At 49.5% G+C, this 20,825-nt stretch overlaps 1 protein-coding gene and 1 non-coding gene across 7 annotated transcripts in view; one reads left to right on the forward strand and one right to left on the reverse strand.

The window, feature by feature from the left end:
- Positions 1-18,795, forward strand: part of ZSCAN22 (zinc finger and SCAN domain containing 22) — a 29,653-nt gene extending 10,858 nt beyond the window's left edge. Inside the window, exons 1-4 of one of the 6 annotated variants that reach the window (XR_013531167.1) lie at positions 4,276-4,552; positions 12,026-12,479; positions 16,058-17,451; positions 17,548-18,795. Coding sequence is in view for 3 of the 6 variants with exons in the window: in XM_008988828.5 (XP_008987076.2) it covers positions 12,077-12,479; positions 16,058-17,136 (1,482 nt within the window). In the remaining 3 variants the exon portion in view is untranslated. Of the gene's footprint in view, positions 1-4,275; positions 4,553-12,025; positions 12,480-16,057 lie in introns of those variants that run through there. The other 5 variants (XR_013531166.1, XR_013531165.1, XM_035286146.3 and 2 more) reach the window with 5 other exon arrangements.
- Positions 5,938-6,010, reverse strand: TRNAF-GAA (transfer RNA phenylalanine (anticodon GAA)). Its single transcript has one exon. It is a non-coding gene; the product is annotated as a tRNA-Phe (tRNA).
- Positions 18,796-20,825: the final 2,030 nt, after the last annotated feature.

Here is a 20,825-nt window from a genome sequence, read left to right on the forward strand (position 1 = left end):
GAGTCCCTCCAGCTGCTACCCTGTCTCTCTCATCTCTTCCTTAGAGTCTCCCCAAAAGGGGGTCTCAGTGTCCCCACACTGATGCCACTGCCCTTTTCCTCCCTGTTAGGGAAAATTGTGTCCCCGAAAATTCATATGTTGAAGTCCTAACCCCCAGTTCACCTCAGAATATGACTGTATTTAAACACCTTGAAATAAGGAATTAAGGTTAAAGAAGATATGGATGGGTCCTAACCTAACATGACTGGTGTCTCTGTAAGAAGAGAGAGAGAGACAGCAGGGGCCTGTGCAAACACACACAGTGAGAAGGCAGCCATCTGCAAGCCAGAGAGAGGCCATGAGAGAAACCAACCAAATCTGCCGACACCTTGATTTTGGGACTTCAGCCTCCAGATCTTTCAGAAACTAAACTTACATCGTTTAAGCTACCAAATCTGTGGCAGCCCTAGCAAACTAATACACCTTCCCCCACCCATAATCAGAGGGCACTGTCAGGCACCTGGGTCAGCCTTGATCACCCGTCAGACACTAGTTTAACCCATCAACCCTATCATCTATACCAGACTTGTCCAACCCACAGCTCATGGGCTGTCTGTGGCCCAGGACAGCTTTGAATGCAGCCCAACACAAATTCCTAAACTTTCTTAAGACATTACGAGGTTTTTTTTGCGATTTTTTTTTTTTTTTTTTTTTTGAGACGGAGTTTCGCTCTTGTTACCCAGGCTGGAGTGCAATGGCGCGATCTCGGCTCACCGCAATCTCCGCCTCCTGGGTTCAGGCAATTCTCCTGCCTCAGCCTCCCGAGCAGCTGGGATTACAGGCACGCACCACCGTGCCCAGCTAATTTTTTTTGTATTTTTAGTAGAGACGGGGTTTCACCATGTTGACCAAGATGGTCTCGATCTGTTGACCTCGTGATCCACCCGCCTCGGCCTCCCAAAGTGCTGGGATTACAGGCTTGAGCCACCGCGCCCGGCCTTTTTTTTTGCGATTTTTAATAAACCTGTCAGCAATTGTTAGTGTATTCTATGTGTGGCCCAAGACAGTTCTTCCAGTGTGGCCCAGCGACGCCAAAAGATCAGACACCCCTGATACACCTTCAAAACAGATGCAGATCTGACTATTCGTCAGCATCTCTGCCACCACCACTGTGTCTGACCTCCCTGATCTGCTCAGGTTGCATCCGTGGTCTCTCTGACTCCTCTAGGCTTCACAGTCCTCCACAGCAGCCAGAGATTTCCTGTGAAGAGCTAAGTCACAGCTTAGTCCTCCTTTGCTCAGAGGTATCCCATGGCTCCCACTTCTCTCAAGGTAGAAATCAAGTTCTGTATGTGAGCCAAGTGTGGTGGCTCATGCCTGTAACCCCAGTACTTTGACAGGCTGAGGCAGGAGGATTGCTTGAGGCTGACTTCAGAAGGAGCCTAGGCAACATAGTGAGATGCTGCCTCTACGAAAAAAAAAGTCCATATGTGGCTCATAAGCCCTTCAAGATCTGCCCCCACAGGCCTCCCCATTCTGTCCTTGTCCCCTCCCATATCCTCCCTTGATCCACCCCAGGCAGTCCTCCTCATCCATGCCACCTCCTGACCTGGGCATTTGTGTTCCATCTACCTTGAACTTACTCTTCCCGAGTTCTTCCCTCTATTCAGGCCTCAGCTTAAATACCAACTCCTCAGAAAAATGTTTACCATCTGCCTCCCTACACAATAACATCGCCTCCAAAAAGGCAGTCCAGGCTTATCATCATTGCAGTATCCAGTCTGCAGTGGTGCTGGCTGCCTGTAGTGGGTGCTCAGTATTTATCTGTGGAAGGAAAAGAATATATGCTCATTCCAGCTGCTAGCAATCTGCACGGCAAAGTCTGAGAACAATAGGGGATGTGAGCACAGGCTGGGGCCAACGAACACCACCAGCACCACTGAACAATCATATATACCCCACCTCAACAAGGCCTCACCTGAATATAAACTGGGCCATCAACCTCCATGTATCAGGCCCCAAGCCAGAGTCTGCTGCTCAGTGTCTTTCACATGTACATACACACACGCGTACACAGAGAAGATACTGAATCACACAATCATACCACTACTCACAGTCACCCTAACAACATCACACAGCCTAGGGCCTTTGTACTGTGGCAGGTCCACCCCATACCTCTAAGGATCTGTCTCACAGACACAATTACACCTGCTGCAGGCAAACATAGTTGCCTGATTATCACATATGACGATTAGGTCACAGACACAGAGTAAGCACACAGAACAACCCACAAACCTGGTCACAGAGTGACCCATGCAGACAGACACCCAGCTCAAATTCAGTAAAAAATGATACACATTTATAAAAACCATTCCATGTGGTCACAGTGAACCACACATAGCTACACTCAATACACACCCTGACATGGGCAACCACACCTCTCACCTCTCACAAAGATACCTTCAGTACTCACCCCAACCCCTCAGGCAGGCACCCTCACCCTTCACCCAGGTATCCTTGTTACTGGTAGGGGTGCCCAGGCTCTTGGCGTCTCCAGCAAAGAACTGGACAAAACGCACAGAGCAAGAAAATAATGAAGCAACAAAAGCAGAGATTTTTTATTTTTTTTTCTAATTCCATTTCAACGTTATTATTCTTTGACGTGGCCGGTGCGTCTGTTCATTTCTGTTTACATAGAATTTTCTTTCTCTCTGCTTCTTTTTCTTAATGTCATACTTTTTTATGATCTCATATTGCTTTCTACTTACCTTTTGAATATTCCCTGGGTCTCTTTTTTTTTTTTATTTTTCTTGTATTTTAGGTTTTGGGGTACATGTGAAGAACATGCAAGATAGTTGCATAGGTACACACGTGGCAGTGTGATTTGCTGCCTTCCTCCCCTTCTCCTATATCTGGCATTTCTCCCCATGCTCTCTCTCCCTGTGTCCATGTGTTCTCATTGTTCATCACCGCCTGTGAGTGAGAACATGCAGTATTTCATTTTCTGTTTTTGTGTCAGTTTGCTGAGAATGATGGTCTCCAGGTTCATCCATGTCCCTACAAAGGACACGAACTCATCATTTTTGATGGCTGCATAATATTCCATGGTGTATATGTGCCACATTTTCCCTGTCCAGTCTATCATCGATGGGCATTTGGGTTGGTTCCAGGTCTTTGCTATTATAAAAAGTGTGCAATGAACATTCGTGTGCATGTGTCCTTATAATAGAACGATTTATAATCCTTTGGATATATACCCAGTCATGGGATTGCTGGGTCAAATGGAATTTCTATTTCTAGGTCCTTGAGGAATCGCCACACTGTCTTCCACAATGGTTGAACTAATTTACACTCCCACCAACAGTGTAAAAGTGTTCCTGTTTCTCCACATCCTCTCCAGCATCTGTTGTCTCCTGATTTTTTAATGATCGCCATTCTAACTGGCGTGAGATGGTATCTCAATGTAGTTTTGATTTGCATCTCTCTGATAACCAGTGACGATGAGCATTTTTTCATATGATTGTTGGCCTCATGTATGTCTTCGTTTGTAAAGTGTCTGTTCATATCCTTTGCCCACTTTTGAATGGGCTTGTTGGTTTTTTTCTTGTAAATCTGTTTTAGTTCTTTGTAAATTCTGGATATCAGCCTTTTGTCAGATGGGTAAACTGCAAAATTTTTTTCCCATTCTGTTGGTTGCCGACTCACTCTAATGACTGTTTCTTTTGCCGTACAGAAGCTGTGGAGTTTGATTAGGTCCCATTTGTCTATTTTGGCTTTTGTTGCCAATGAAAAGCAGAGATTTATTAAAAGTGAAAGTACACTCCACAGTATTAGGAGCAGGTCCGAGCATAGGGGCTCAAGAGCCCCGTTACAGAATTTTCTGTGGTTTAAATACCCTCTAGAGGTTTCCACTGGTTATTTGGTATAAGCCCTATGTATGTGAAGAGGATGAAGTAAAATTACAAAGTTATTTACTCACTGTACCCCCTATATAAATGGAGAGGATATTTCCTGAAGTTTCCATTTGATTTACTTCTAGGAAGTCCTTAGGTTGCCTGCCTCCAGACCCTATTTCCCTGCCTCACCCTCATCCCTCACCCTCAGGCCTCACAACACTTCCGAAACCTCTGCGTCTTGCCTTCCGCGCATCCCCTCCTTCTCTCCCGTTCACCGCCACCCCAGTCCCACAAAGGCCCGTGTGGGATTCCGCGGCCCTCGTGCAAACCAACAGCAACTACAATTCCCAGCTGGCGCCGCGCCTGGGTACGCCTGAGCTCCCGGAGCACGCCGGGAGTTGTAGCCCTGGCGGGCGCGGGCCCCTGGAACACGCTGGGAACAGTGCTCCGGGTCGGCGGGCGAGCAAGCTGGCTCGTCGCTGCCGGCGCCTCCCGAAGGGTCCGCCGGCTGTGCTGGTGAGGTGGGTTTCGGGGGTGTTCTCCGTCCTGATCCAGACCGGAGGGGAACACAGCAGATCCAGAAGCCGCGAACGTCTGGGGCGGCCGGAGCAAGATGCGGGGGACCGCCCAGCAGATGGAGAGTGAGAGGCGAACTAGGGGCCGTGAATAGACGGACTGTGAGTGCCGGACACACGCGTAGAGGATGTGACGGACGGACGGGCGGACGGACGGTCCGGGTGTGGAGCGGGCGGACAGATAAAATGTGGGACCAGTGGCCTGGGAGGTGTGGGACGGACCCGTTGCACGTGTCCTATAGGCGTTCTGTGTCTGACACTTCTTGGGTGTGCTTATCTGACTGGTTGGGACTGTGTGATTCTGATAGGTTGAGTGTCTCACTGACCATGGAGTGTGTGACTGACAGAAACCGTTGCTGTTTGAGACTTCGTAGGTGGGTTGTGTGATACTGTGAGAGGGTGTGTGTGACTGATATTCTTTAAGTGTCCTTGAGATGGTGACTCAGATTATGAATGTGATCAGAATAATACTGTGTGATGGAGATGCTGGTATTTATTTGCTTATTTATTTTTGAGACGAAGTCTCGCTCTGTCTCCCAGGCTGGAGTGCAGTGGGGCGATCTTGGCTCACTGCAACCTCCACCTCCCGGGTTCAATCTATTCTCCTGCCTCAGCCTCCCCAGTAGCTGGGACTACAGGTGCCCTCCACCACGCCCAGCTACTTTTTGTATTTTTAGTAGAGACAGGGTTTCACCATATTGGTCAAGCTGGTCCCGAACTCCTTACCTGAGGTGATCCACCTGCCTCAGCCTCCAAAAGTGCTGAGATTATAGGCATGAGCCACCATGCCCCGCTGGGCCAATCATCTCAACAATTATAGATGACATTGAGATATTTCCTGTGTCTACTATTTTGAGGGCTATGACTGACAGACTGAGATAATATGTGTTAATATGTAATTGACTGAGATTTTTTTTCAGGGAGACTAAAACTTGGGTGACCCACACACACTTTACCAAGTGTATGAGAGAGGATTTGTGCATTGCGATGTCTGCAGCTGAAATTGGGTGACTAGTGGTCGCTCAGCTGGTCTTATGGATATCTCCTCCAGCGTGTGTTTAAGTGTGACAGGGGGCTATGAAATCCATACATTTTACTGCATGTTTACTGTGCACCAGGCCTGTGCTGGACACTGGTAATAAATCGCCTCACGTCATCTCATAGCAACCCTCTGAGGTAGGTACCATTGTCAGGCTTGGTATAAGTCAGGTGTGAGAAATGAAAAGAACCACCCTCTTTAGTTGGTTAAACAGCTGTGCATGAGGAACCTCACCTGATAGGAATTGAGGTTGACTGAGGAGGCTGAGGCTGGTTCACAAAAATGTATTTCAGAGACTGTCATGAGGGATTTCTCCAGAACAGGTGTTCCAGGGTGGAAAAGAGAGCCACCATGCCCGACTGGAAAAATTGGAGATATACACGCTTCTGGGATTCACGTGCAAGTGTTGTATGAGGGAGTAATAATTAGGCAGAACTCAGAAAACACCTGTAGAAACTCGGGATCGAACCAGGGACCTTTAGATCTTCAGTCTAATGCTCTCCCAACTGAGCTATTTCAGCTACTATTTCTTAATTTCTTATGCCTAACTTATAAACTTTATCATGTGTGTGTGTGTATATATATATATATATAAGAAAAATATAGTGTCTATAAGATTCAGTACTCTCTGTGGTTTCAGACATCCACTGGGGAGTCTTGGAACACATCCCCTGCAGATAAGGCAGAACTACCATAGTATAAAATACCTTGGTAAGGATGTAGAGAAATGGGAACCCTTATCCACAGCTGGTGGGAATGCAAAATGATGCAGCCAATTTGGAAAACAGCCTGGTAGGTTCTTAAAAAGTTAAGCATGGCTAGATGCAAGGCTCACGCCTGTAATACCAGCACTTTGGAAAGCCGAGGCGGGTGAGTCACATGAGGTCAGGAGTTTGGGACCAGCCTGGTCAACATGGTGAAACCCCACCTCTGCTAAAAATACAAAAATTAGCTGGGCATGGCAGCGCACGCCTATAATCCCAGCTATTCAGGAGGCTGAGGCAGGAGACTTGTTTGAACCCTAGTGGTAGAGGTTGTGGTGAGCTGAGATAGCACCATTGCAGTCCAGCCTGGGCAACAGAGCGAGACTTCATCTAAAAAAAAAAGTTAAGCACAGAGTTATTGTATCATCCAGGAATTCCACTCCTAGGTGTATACGTTAGGAAAATTGAAAACATTTGCCCAGGCCAGGTGTGGTGCCTCACGCCTGTAATCCCAGCACTTTGGGAGGCTGAGGCGGGTCACCTGAGGTCGGGAGAACGAAACCAGTCTGACCAACATGGTGAAACCTCGTCTCTACTAACTTAGCCGGGCATGGTGATACAGGCCTGTAATCCCAGTTACTCAGGAGGCTGAGGGAGGAGAATCACTTGAACCCGGAAGGCAGAGGTTGCAGTGAGCTGAGATCTTACCATTACACTCTAGCCTGAGCAACAAGAGCAAAACTCTGCCCCCCACAAAAAAGAAAACATTTGCCCATACAAAAACCTGTACACCAATATTGATAGCAGCAATTTTCACAACAGCCAAAAAGTAGAAACAACCAAATGGCCATCAGTTGGTGAATAGGTTAGCAATATGTGGCATAACTGTACAACAGAATATTTAGTTCTGAAAAGGAATGAAGTGCTGATACAACAGGCTTTATCTTAGCTGCCACTTTATTCAGGTGTCATCCCAGATACCGGGTAGTAGGCTCAGTCCTCTTCCCAGAGCGCCCTGGAAAACTCTTTGCTAGCTCTGTACTGTTTCCTCAGAGAGGCTGTGCTGACCTGGAGCCACAGTACACAGGACGTGCCCTATAGCAGGTATACCATAAACAGGCATTAAGCAAATGGAATGACCAGGAAAGGCTGAGCATGGTCACCCACGGATGTAGGGAATCATTTGTGGGAGTGGGAGGAAGAGCAAGGGTAGCTTTCAAAGCCCCACAACCTCAGAAGAACCCACCATGTATAGGATAACTTAATACTTTCCAGTGTTTTTAATGCCTTTTTCGGGGGAGGTAGGAATGGTATATAGACAGGTCTCAATTCTCTGTACAGTTTTTCATTCTGAGTCTTTTTTTTTTTGAGACAGAGTTTTGTGCTTGTTACCCAGGCTGGAGTGCAGTGGCATGACCTCGGCTCACCGCAACCTCCGCCTCCTGGGTTCAGGCAATTCTCCTGCCTCAGCCTCCCGAGTAGCTGGGATTACAGGCACGTACCACGGTGCCCAGCTAATTTTTTTTGCATTTTTGGTAGAGACGGGGTTTCACCATGTTGACCAGGATGGTCTCGATCTCTTGACCTCGTGATCCACCTGCCTCAGCCTCCCAAAGCGCTGGGATTGCAGGCTTGAGCCACTGCGCCTGGCCCTGAGTCTTTTTTTTTTTTTTTTAACAAGACGGAGTCTCGCCCCATCGCCCAGACTGGAGTGCAGTGGCGTGATCTCGGCTCACTGCAACCTCTGCTTCCAGGTTTCTAGCAATTTTCCTGCCTCAACCTCCCAAGTAGCTGGGACTACAGGCTCGTGCCACCAAGCCCAGCTAATTTTTGTATTTTTTTAGTAGAGATGGGGTTTCACCATATTGGCCTGGGTGGTCTCAACCTCCTGACCTCGTGATCCACCTGCCTCGGCCTCCCAAACTGCTGGGATTACAGGCATGAGCCACCATGCCCAGCCCTGTTTATGTTTTTGGTTTTTTTTGAGATGGGAGTCTTATTCTGTTACCCAGGCTGGAGTGCAATGACGCTATCTCAGCTCACTGCAACCTCCGCCTCCCGAGTTTAAGCAATTCTCCTGCCTCCACCTCCCGAGTTTAAGCAATTCTCCTGCCTCAGCCTCCTGAGTAGCTGGGATTACAGGTATCCAACACCATGCCTGGCTAACTTTGGTATTTTTAGTAGAAACAGGGCTTTACCATGCTGGCCAAGCTGGTCTCGAACTCCTGACTTCATGATCTGCCCGCCTCGGCCTCCCAAAGTGCTGGGATTACAGGTGTGAGCCACCATGCCCAGCCCATTCTGACTTTTACTCTCACTGTAGCATAAGCAATTTGTCATATCATTAAAAACATGAACTTTTTGGGAGAGTGTGATGGCTCATGCCTGTAATTCCAACACTTTGGGAGATCGAGGTGAGGATCACCTGAGGATCCTTTGAGCCTAGGAGTTTGAGACCAGCCTGGGCAACATAAGGACACCTTGTCTCTACAAAAAAAATATTTTTTTAATTTTTTTAATTTTAAAAAGAAAGTATTATCCCCCTCTGAATGTCAGTAGCACCCCCATCTAGAAATGGGGCTAGATTCTGAGAAGTAGAGTTAATACTGAGGTAGAGAGTATGGCTATTTTAAAGCTCTTAACAACATACGGCCAAATTGTTTGCCGAAAATGTTCTCACTGATCGCCCTCACCAATACATGAATAGTACATGAAAGTAGCTTTTTGGTGGCCCTGACCAGTATTCAGTGCTCTCAGTTCTAGAGATTGGAAAGGCTGTTGTGAGTGTGGACGAAAGACCACAGATAGCCTGAGTTGAGACCCTAGCTGTGTTCCTACTGCACAGATGACTCTGGCAGCTCAGTTTCCCCCTCTTTGAAAATGGGAGTGGTAATTCTGACTCACAGGGTGGTGGTGAGGCTTCAATGGTATAACAGATGTAAAAGGCTGGTGTGACCTGTCACCCAGTAGGTTCCCATCAACTGTTCCCATTTTCTTATATTCCTACTGCACAGTATACCCATCCACATCATCACAGTGATTATCTTATGTGTTGGTCTGTCTCCTTCTACTGAGCTCACTGAGTGCAGGACCCATGTCTTCCTGATATGTGCATTCCTAATACGGTGCAGGGCATGGAGTAGGCACTGAATGGGGACGTGTTAAACAAACTTGTTATTATGGATGTATGTGCCCAGTAATGCTGCAGTCTCTGCTCACTGCAACCTCTGCCTCCCAGGTTCAAGCAATTCTCCTGCCTCAGCATCCCAAGTGGCTGGAATTATAGGCGCCCATCACCATGCCCAGCTAGTTTTTGTATTTTTAGTACAGATGGGGTTTCACCATGCTGGCCAGGCTCGTCTTAAACTCCTCACCTTGTGAGCTGCCTGCCTCAGTTTCCCACAGTGCTGAAATTATAGATGTGAGCCATCATGGCCAGCCCACATTATTATTATTTTTGAGATGGAGTCTCACTCTGTCTCCAAGCTGGAGTGAAGTGGCACAGTCGCAGCTCACTGCAACTTCCACCTCCTGGGTTCAAGCTATTCTCCTGCCTCAGCCTCCCAAGTAGCTGGGACTACAGGCAGGTGCCACCACACCCAACTAATTTTTTTGTATTTTTAGTAGAGATAGGGTTTCATCATGTTGGCCAGGATGGTCTAAATCTCTTAACCTTGTGATCCGCCTGCCTTGGCCTTCCAAAGTGCTTGGGATTACAGGCATGAGCCCCCGCACCCAGCTGACATTATTTTTTAAAAGTTTTATCGAGGTATGATTCATATATCATAAAACCCACTGTTTCAAAGTGTTCAGGCTGGGCATGGTGTTTCTTATCTGTGGTCCCAGCACTTTGGAAGGCCAAGGCAGGCAGATCACTTAAGGCTGGGAGTTTGAGACCAGCCTGGCCAACATGGTGAAACTCCATCTCTAATAAAAATACAAAAATTAGGCCAGATGCCATGCCTCACACCTGTAATCCCAGCATTTTGGGATACCGAGGCAGGCGAATCACCTGAGGTCAGGAGTTTAAGACCAGCCTGGCTAACATGGCGAAACCCTGTCTCTATTAAATATAAAAATGAAGCCGGGCGTGGTAGCAGGTGCCAATAATCCCAGCTGCTTAGGAGACTGAGGCAGGAGAATCACTTGAACCCAGGAGGTGGAGGTTGCAGTGAACTGAGATGGCGCCGTTGCACTCCAGCCTGGCCAATAAGAGCAAAACTCCATCTCAACAAGTTAATTTATTTATTAAATTAAAATACAAAAATTAGCTGGGCATAGTGGCAGGTACCTGTAATTCCAACTACTCAGGAGGCTGAGGCAGAAGAATCACTTGAACCTGGGTGGTGGATGTTGCGGTGAACTGAGATGGTGCCTTTGAACTGTAGCCTGGGTGACAAAGTAAGACTCTGTCTCAAAAAAAATAATAAAGTGTTCAATTTGGTGGTTTTTAGTACAGTCAGAAGGTTGTACAATCATCACCCCTATCTAATTCCAGAGCATTTTTATCCTGAAATATCTGTGCCCATTAGGAACCACTCCCTATTTTCATCCCCCATCAGCCTCTGGCAAACCCTGTTATGCTTTCTGCTTTTATGGATTTGCATATTCTGGACACATCAGTGAAATACGACAAGATGTAGTCTTTTGTGTTTGGCTTTTTTTTTTTAATTGAACTGTCACTCTCATGATACTTTTTTTTTTTGGAACGGAGTTTTGCTCTTGTTACCCAGGCTGGAGTGCAATGGCACAATCTCGGCTCACCGCAACCTCCGCCCCCTGGGTTCAGGCAAGTCTCCTGCCTCAGCCTCCTGAGTAGCTGGGATTACAGGCACGTGCCACCATGCCCAGCTAATTTTTGTATTTTTAGTAGAGATGGGGTTTCACCTTGTTGACCAGAATGGTCTCAATCTCTTGACCTCATGATCCACCCGCCTTGGCCTCCCAAAATGCTGGGATTACAGGCGTGAGCCACTGCGCCCGGCCCTAGGATACTTTTTTTTTTTGACAGGGTGTCTTGCTCGGTCGCCCAGGCTGGAGTGCAGTGGCGTGATCTCAGCTCACTGCAGCCTCTGCCCCCTGAGTTCCAGCAATTCTCCTGCCTCAGCCTCCTGGGTAGCTGGGATTACAGGTGCCTGCCACCACACCTGGCTAATTTTTGTATTTTTAGTAGAGACAGAGTTTCACCATGTTGGTCAGGCTGGTCTCAAACTCCTGACCTCAGGTGATTCACCTGCCTAGGCCTCCCAAAGTGCTGAGATTTCAGGCATGAGCCACTGCACCTAGCCGTGTCTGGCTTCTTTTACTTAGCATCATGTTTTCTTTTCTTTTTTTTTTTTGAGACAGAGTTTCGCTGTTGTTACCCAGGCTGGAGTGCAATGGCTCAATCTCAGCTCACTGCAACCTCCGCCTCCTGGGTTCAGGCAATTCTCCTGCCTCAGCCTCCTGAGTAGCTGGGATTACAGGCACGCGCCACCGTGCCCAGCTAATTTTTGTATTTTTAGTAGGGACAGGGTTTCACCACGTTGACCAGGATGGTCTCGATCTCTTGACCTCATGATCCACCCGCCTCGGCCTCCCAAAGTGCTGGGATTATAGGCGTGAGCCACCGCGCCCGGCTGTTGTAAGTTTTAAATGAGTCCACATGCAAGCAGTAGTAACCGAGAACACTGCTCAGCACCACGTGGGTGCTGTCCTAATTATTATGATCGTCTATGTCTCTGTGAGAGTGTTTCACATCTCACAGGCCCGAAGCCTGTGTTTCCCCTGCTCTGCAGGCATGAGGCAGGGCCCCAGGTTCCATGTGATAATGAAGCTCTGACATTCCTGCAGGCTCAGGTCCGAGGCTCCAGCATCCTGTATATCACTGAGCACTGCTGCCCGATGGCCATCCCCAAGCACTCCCTGAGCCCAGCACCATGGGAAGAGGACAGCTTCCTTCAAGTGAAGGTAGAGGAGGAAGAGGAAGCCAACCTCTCCCAGGACCAAGAATCCAGCCATGACCACATCGCTCACCCTGAGGCTGCACGCCTGCGCTTCCGGCACTTCCGCTATGAGGAGGCATCCGGTCCATATGAGGCCCTGGCCCAGCTCCGACAGCTGTGCTGTCAGTGGCTGCGGCCCGAGGTGCGCTCCAAGGAGCAGATACTGGAGCTGCTGGTGCTGGAGCAGTTCCTGGGTGTGCTGCCCCCCGAGATCCAAGCCTGGGTAGGAGCCCAGAGCCCCAAGAACGGAGAAGCTGCTGCTGTGCTAGTGAAGGATATGACTCAGGTGCTGGACAAGAGAGGTAAAGGGGGGCTATGGGCAGATTCACAGCATACCGGAGGTACACCCTGGACTGGAACACGGGAGCACAGGGCTCTGGTTTTCCTCATGTCCTCATTCTCACATTTGTACTTTACACGAACTCTCACACACTGTAGTAGACAGGTGTGCTTTTGTTTCAGGTGACCAAAAACAGCTCAAATTAGCTGAAGCAAAGAAGGGTAAGGAGGCATCATATGTGGCTATATCCAGAAGATCTGTTGACGGCATCAGAACTCTCTTCTTTCTCTCTTGTTCTGTATTAGAGAGATGGGTTTTTCTGTATTAGCTTCATACTTTTTTTTTTTTTTTTTTTTTTTTGAGACAGAGTCTTGCTCTGTTGCCCAGGCTGGAGTGCAGTGAAACGATCTCAGCTTATTGCAGTCTCCACCTCCCAGGTTTAAGCGATTCTTCTGCCTCAGCCTCCTGAATAGCTTGAGATTACAGGCATGCGCCACCACACCCAGTTAATTTTTGTATTTTTAGTAGAGACTGGGTTTCACCATGTTGGTGAGGCTGCTCTAGAACTCCTGACTTCGTGATCTACCTGCCGACCTCCCAAAGTGCTGGGATTACAGGCATGAGCCACTGCACCTAGCCCAGCTTCATCCTTATTTTAGGTTCTCTTTCCAAAGGGGATAAAGATAGCCAGGAGCCCCAGGCTTATATCTTTGCAGTGTAGAAACCCCAGGGGAATAACCATAAGAGGTTCCTGGTGTGAGTCCCCACTGAGCTGGTTGGGATCTTAGGTTTGTGTTTGGCCAATGAAATTCCAGGGACTGACAGTGAGCCACTGGCTATTTCTCAGAGGAAACCAGACGAGGGGCTGGGTGCCTGGGGTGGTGATTAGGGGAGACAGAAATACCAGATGTCCCTGTGTACTTCTCTGTGCCCACTCTGGGCTGGCCTCCAGGATTTGGGCGAGTCAGACCTGCCCCAGGCTCAGGTGGGCACTGTTACTCAGAGAGACCCACACAAACATCCCACCCTAGGGAGGTCCAGTGAGATGCAGGAAAGACCCAGCTCTGGGACAGTCCAGAACAGGGAATGACGGCTCATCTCAGATGGGCTTGGCCTGGCCTATTGGCAACAGGTAGGAGGTGGGCAAACTACAGAAAATGTGCAGTGAGCCGGGGAATGTGGAGGTTGGATACAGCTGGATCATCAAGGCTCGGTAGATCCAACCACTGCTTCTCCTGGCCATGTGACTCCCTTGTGCCCCAGTTTACTCTTGGGTAAAATGGGGATTGTAATTAAAATGCCCACCTTAGTGTTTAGGAGAGATGTAAACAAGGCAATACCTGTGCAGCACCTGAAATAGCGCCTGACACACATTAAATACATGGTAACTGCAACTGTTAGGATGATCTTTTCAGCTCTTGGAGAAACAGCCTCTCTGGAAGAGGTTGGTCTGTGCCCAAGCAGGTGTCACAGAGACAGGGAGAGGAAAGAGGGAGTGGCCCCGTCCTCCCACAGGGTTGTCAAAAGCTCAGACAAAAGGCAGAAATGCAGAGGGAATGGTGGGGTCAAAGGCCCAGCAGTGTGACCTGCACTGGTGCATTCTGGGAAAAGCAGGTGGTGTGATGTTTCTGGAGTGGAGGAAGAAAGGGGGAGGCAGGGCCAAGCAGGTGGCCAGGGGAGCAGGGAGACTGCCTCTGGACCTGGAGGAGATTCCGGAGCTGAAATCCCAACTTGGCCGCTAGCTAAGTGTGATCCTGTACCAGTCAGTCAACACCTTCCGTCAGCTGGATTTCACTTTCCCCATCTGCAACAGAATTATGGCAGTACCTCCTTCTGAGAGCAGGATGAAGCTGGTGAGGCAATGGAAGTCATCCACTGTACTTGGAGCCTAGCACATGACGAGAGCCTGATGATGGTTAGCGGCCCTGGGAGGCCAGCGGCACAGCCTCCATGGCTTACAGATGGGGAAACTGAGACCCAGATGAGGGCAGGACTGCTTAAGATGGTAGAGCTTGGGTTTGAGACAGTTTCTGCACTGCTAAGCCCCACTGTGGACCTGAGCAGCAGGTTTTCCACCTGTCTTTGCCTCCTCCCTGGAATCCATCCATTAAATGTGCCAGATTATGTGTCCTTTGTAGCCATCCAGGACAGGTCAACGCAAGCATTCCTCTCCTCACGCACACTATGATCTCCAAGAGCACCTCCACCACACACTGCCTTCACGGTACTTTATAGTGTAGGGGCTTGAGAGGCCAGGTAGGTACATCACCTTCTCATCCCCAGCAGCCATTGTCTACCTGGTGTTCTGCTTGCAAAAATTTTCACCATCAAGGGCATCTGGATTGATTCCTCATTCAGCCAGAATTCACTTACCACCTGTGGACACATCCAGGCCTAGAGGCAAGGTGTTGAATGTGAGGGACAGAACTGCAGCCTCACAGAGATCAGAGCCTGCAGTGGTACAAGCACTCAGGCTCCTGACAAGGACAGACCCTCCCTCTCTCTTGCTGTCTTTGTTTCTTTTCTTCCTTCCCTTCTTTCTCTCTGTTTTTCTCTCGCTCTCTTTCTTGAGACAGACTCTCACTCTGTTGTCCAGGCTGGAGTGCGGTGGTATGATCTCGGCTCACTGCAGCTTCCACCTCCCGAGTTCAAGTGATTCTCCTGTCCCAGCCTCCTGAGCAGCTGGGATTACAGGCATGTGCCATCATGCCCAGCTAATTTTTGTATTTTTAGTAGAGATGGGTTTCACCATGTTAGCCAGGCTGGTCTTGAACTCCTGACCTTGTGATCCTCCTGCGTCGGCCTCCCAAAGTTCTGGGATTACAGGTGTGAGCCACCGTGCCCAGCCTTGCTGTCTTTTAGATTAGTTCCACATTAGGGTTTCTCTTCTGATTCTTGAGCCAAAATTGGGAGCCTTGAAAGGTAGAGAGTTTGGTGGGAGGAGGAAAAATCAGAACACATGATGCAGTTTTGGATGGTGTGGGAGGACAGCCCTGCACCCTTTTGTCATCAGGACACCAAATAAGAAACTTCCCCCTTGGAAATGGGGCCAAATGTTAGGAACAGGCCACATCTCGCCTTACAGTGTGATGTGCCCTCAGCAGAGTTGGGGAGGCGCCTTACAGTGTGATGTGCCCTCAGCAGAGTTGGGGAGGCGCCTTACAGTGTGATGTGCCCTCAGCAGACTTGGGGAGGCGCCTTACAGTGTGATGTGCCCTCAGCAGAGTTGGGGAGGCGCCTTACAGTGTGATGTGCCCTCAGCAGAGTTGGGGAGGCGCCTTACAGTGTGATGTGCCCTCAGCAGAGTTGGGGAGGCGCCTTACAGAGTGATGTGCCCTCAGCAGAGTTGGGGAGGCGCCTTACAGTGTGATGTGCCCTCAGCAGAGTTGGGGAGGCGCCTTACAGTGTGATGTGCCCTCAGCAGAGTTGGGGAGGCGCCTTACAGTGTGATGTGCCCTCAGCAGAGTTGGGGAGGCGCCTTACAGTGTGATGTGCCCTCAGCAGAGTTGGGGAGGCGCCTTACAGTGTGATGTGCCCTCAGCAGAGTTGGGGAGGCTTGGTGTGGCAGGAGTAGTAATGCTGTGGTTGGGATTGTTTCAGGATGGGATCCTGAAGCCGAGCTCACAGAGGCAAGCTGCAAGCAGAGTGACCTGGGAGAGTCGGAGCCATCAAATGTGGTCACTGAGACCCTCATGGGAGGTGTTTCCCTCAGACCCACCTTTGTCAAGGCCTGTGAACCCGAGGGCAGCTCAGAGAGAACGTCTGGACTGTCAGCAGAGATCTGGACAAAGTCTTTCACCCAGCACATCAATTTCCAGAAAACTTCAGGGCCTTACAAGGATGCCCCCACAGAACAGCCTGGCCGTGAACCTGGTGCCTTGAGGAACAGTTCTAGTGTGTGGCCAAACTTTACCTCCCAAGAGAAGGCTCCTTCAGAAGAGAAATGTGATCTGGTGGATGCTTCTGGGACAGAGCCTGCACATACATACTCAGGGAAGAAGTCCTCCAAGTGTCACGAGTGTAGGAAAATGTTCCAGAGTGCTTCGGCACTCGAGGCGCACCAGAAGACCCATTCTCGGAAGACACCATATGCCTGCATCGAGTGTGGGAAAGCCTTCAGCCGGAGCACACACCTCGCCCAGCACCAGGTTGTCCACACAGGGGCGAAGCCCCATGAGTGTAAGGAATGTGGGAAGGCCTTCAGCAGAGTCACCCACCTGACTCAGCACCAAAGGATTCATACTGGAGAGAAACCCTACAAGTGTGGGGAATGTGGTAAAACCTTCAGCCGCAGCACTCACCTGACCCAGCACCAGCGGGTGCACACCGGGGAGCGGCCCTACGAGTGTGACGAGTGCGGGAAGGCCTTCAGCCAGAGCACGCACCTGACTCAGCACCAGCGCATCCACACCGGGGAGAAGCCCTACAAGTGTGACGCGTGTGGGAGAGCCTTCAGCGACTGCTCAGCCCTGATCCGACATCTGAGAATCCATTCTGGAGAGAAGCCGTATCAGTGTAAGGTTTGTCCAAAGGCCTTTGCACAGAGCTCCTCCCTCATTGAGCACCAGAGGATCCACACAGGGGAGAAGCCTTACAAGTGCAGCGACTGTGGAAAAGCCTTTAGCCGCAGCTCAGCCCTTATGGTTCACCTGCGGATCCACATCACGGTACTGCAGTGACTGGAAGTGGCCCCTGGGGCCATAGCACAGCCTTTTCTTGAGGCTCAACGTCTAAGAGAAATGCTGAGTTCCTAAAGAGCAACAGACAGGGTGGGTGATTGATGAGTTGCAGAAATGAGAGGTGCCTGAGGGCAGACTCTGGCGTCTAGGAACAACTCTGCATTTAGGACCCCTGATGAGCACAAAGCGATTCAGGCCAGTTGGAGAAGCTTCCAGAAGGGCCCTGCCCTGCTACCCACTGTTTCCCACTCAAGGCTGTCCCAGAGAGAAGGCAGCTGAGCCAAGGATTGAGATTGGTTCTGAGGGCCAGGGCAGGTGGAACTCCATTCCAGGATGCTCTGGCCAGGCCGACTGTAGCTCGTGCTCATGTGACTCTTCTTCCATTGAGATTGGTTCTGAGGGCCAGGGCAGGTGGAACTCCATTCCAGGATGCTCTGGCCAGGCCGACTGTAGCTCGTGCTCATGTGACTCTTCTTCCTGCTTTTCTGCTGCTTAGCCCAGAAGGGACACCTGCCATGCCCACCTCTGTGCCTTGGCACCTACTGTTTCCACTCCAGCCTATTTTGTGCCTGACTGCAAGGCTGACTTGTGAGGCCACCTCTTCGTTGATGCCCTCTCCACAGCCTCTGCCTCTCATGGTTTCCTGTCTTCATCAGTAGTGCTGCTTGACACCTGCCCAACCTGTTTCTCTCTCTCCTTTCCTTCCATATCCCACCAGTCACCAGCCCTGTCGGTTTAACCTAAAGCTCTTCTCTAATTCGTCTCCATTTCCACTACTGTCACCTTATGTGAGCCCTCATTGCCTCTTGCCTGGATTATAGCAGGAGTCTCCTTCCTGACCCCTTCTTGCCTTTATTCTCTGCCCCTCTGTCACTCTCCAGGAGAGCCCTATTACCCAAATCTGATTGTGTCGCTCCATGGTGGAAAGTTCTCTAATCCATCACCTTCTACAGGAGAGCTTCCTGAACAGGGTGTAAGTCTGCTGAGATAGGCCATTCTGGGCCCTGAGCAACCTTTCCAATTGTCCTCATATTCGTTTATGAATATCGTCATTTTTCTGTGTGCACAGCAACGTAAAATGGCCTCATCTCATACCATGGCTGCACCTTCCATACACCAGCCCGTGGAACTACTCTGGTTCCCAAAGGAACCATACATTTTCCCCACCTATGTGCCTTTGTACTTGTGCCTGGGACCCTCCTCTCCTTTTTTACCTAAGATGTTTCCAGTGTCTCCCAAAGAAGCCTCCTGATCTCCTGGAGCAGACTGCAGCTTGCCCTGTCTGCTTCCCGGGCACCTCCTAGTTACCTCTCTTACACCTCCTACCACGTTGTTTTACTTATTTGCTCCGGGTAGAGCTTATAGTATGTTTTTTTTCCAAGGATACTATGAGCTCCTGAGAGCAGGGGTCATGTCTTACTCAGAATCTACAACGCACACAAGACTCGGTAGGCCTTGACTGATGTCTCTTGCATGAACGTGACTGGTGCCTTCCAGGAGGTACTCACCATGCTCTGCCCCATATTGTCCTTACATATGTTTTCATGGATGTCTCCTCACCAGCTTGAACCCTGCAGAGTAAGAACAATCTGACTTTCCTGGGGGGCCAGCACCCAGATAAGCCTGGCATGCTGTGGTCTCAATAAAATGTTACTGTACTGAGTCTTCTCTTTCTAGGGCCCCAGATCCCCCTGGTGTCATGGACTTAGTATTTGCCAGCACTCTGTCCATGTGCTGTCTGGCCTCCTCAGTTCTGCATACTTGTCCCATTTTTAGGGTCCATGTCTATAACTGGTATAGCAGCTTCTATTCATTCCTGTTAGAAGGGTGTCATTCTTCATGCCTCTGTTTCTGTGATGGTCTCATGTGAACCATTTGACCTGCCGTATTGTGTACTAGTCACCGCCGCCATCTCTCCCTGTGTATCTCCCTGTGTTTGAGGCTCATTCCCTCTATGTCAAGAGTAAGTAGAGTCACAAAGACTGGTGGGAAAGGTTCATAACATGAAGGTGAGACTCAGGGAGACAGAGACCTTGTGGAAGTATCTCTGAGGGAGTCCCAGACACAGGCAGAGACTGCCACATATCGTGTGGCAGAGACTGAGAGACAGAGCAGGGTGACAGGCTTAGGGGAAAACTCGAGAGGAGAGATGCACGTTCCCAGTGAAATGACTGCACAGGCTTCCAGCAGGCTTCAGTGAACAGAGTAGGCATGGGCCTGAAATCAGGCTGCAAAGCCTCACTCCTTCCTGTGGCCTTTAGGGACCCAAGATTAAGTGACTTTCCTGAACCTCCATGACCTTCTCATCTGTAAACCAGGGACAAGACCCACCTTGTGCAGTGCCAGACCCAGAGCCTGGCCCTGGACACTGGCTCTGACTTGCAGCAATCATCGGCACCTCTCTGCCTGCCCCTTGCTCAGTCTCCGTCACAAGAATTGACTCTCCATCCCCTTGATGCTCAGCATCTTCATTCATTTGGTTGTGAGACGTGTCTGTCCGTGTCCGTTTAAAAGGGGAGGAGATCAGGGAGGAAAAGGAATCTACTGAGAACCTGTTTGCTTGTCAGTCTACGAAATAGTTTATACACATCTCACTTAATCCTCACACAACCATCCCCATTTTATAGAGGAGGAAGTGACGTGGCAAATATAACCAACTGGCCAGAGTCACACTGCCAGGAACTGCAGGCACCGGGATGTGACAGCACGTCCAAATATGTCAGCAGTTTCAGTAAACATGACTGTATGCAACAAGCCAAGTGTAAAGACCAATTCCAACAGATTGAATTCATTTTTGGTCCAGCCATATGTTCTTTAGAAACGATATGGCGCAGAGGCTCATGCCTGTAATCCCAGCACCTTTGCTGGGTCACAAAGTCAGGAATTCGAGACCAGCCTGGTCAACATGGTGAAACCCCGTCTCTACTAAAAATACAAAAAATTAGCTGGGCATGGTGGCGCATGCCTGTAATCCCAGCTACTAGGGAGGCTGAGGCAGGAGAATTGCCTGAACCCAGGAGGCGGAGGTTGCGGTGAGCCGAGATCGCGGCATTGCACTCCAGCCTGGGCAACAAGAGCGAAACTCTTATTTTAAAGAAATAATAAATTTACAAGTTCAAAAACAACTCCAAAAGAGCATAATCAAATCCATGCCCAGACACATCATGTTCTGCTGAAAACTAAAATTCTAAAATTTTTTGAACAGTCTGAGAAAAGTTATGCCTTACATCAGGGAGATAATTCGAAAGCTCACAGCGGCTTCTCAGAGATTATCGAGGCCAGAAGGCAAAGAACATTTTATACAAAAGTTAGCCAGGTGTGGTGGCACAGGCCTGCAATCCCAGCTACTTGGGAGGCTCGAGCAACCTGCCGATACCTGTTGGGACCAGGCAGAGGTGCCCAGGGAGTAAAAGGCAGCATGGTGGAAGAGCACAGATGAAAGAGGCCTTGAGAAGTGTTGGTTAGCCGGGTGCTGCGGCTCACACCTGTAATCCTAACACTTCGGGAGGCTGAGGCGGGAGGATCACTTGAGCCCAAGAGTTTAAGACCAGCCTGGGTAACATAGACCTATCTCTACAAAAAATAAGTAGCAGAAAAATGTGGGTTGGCCAGGCATGGTGGCTCATGCCTGTAGTCCCAGCTACTTGGAAGGCTGAGGTGGGAGAATCACTTAAGGCCAGGAGTTCAAG

Source organism: Callithrix jacchus, chromosome 22 (genome assembly GCF_049354715.1).
Source record: "Callithrix jacchus isolate 240 chromosome 22, calJac240_pri, whole genome shotgun sequence".
Classification (NCBI taxonomy): Eukaryota; Metazoa; Chordata; class Mammalia; order Primates; family Cebidae; genus Callithrix; species Callithrix jacchus.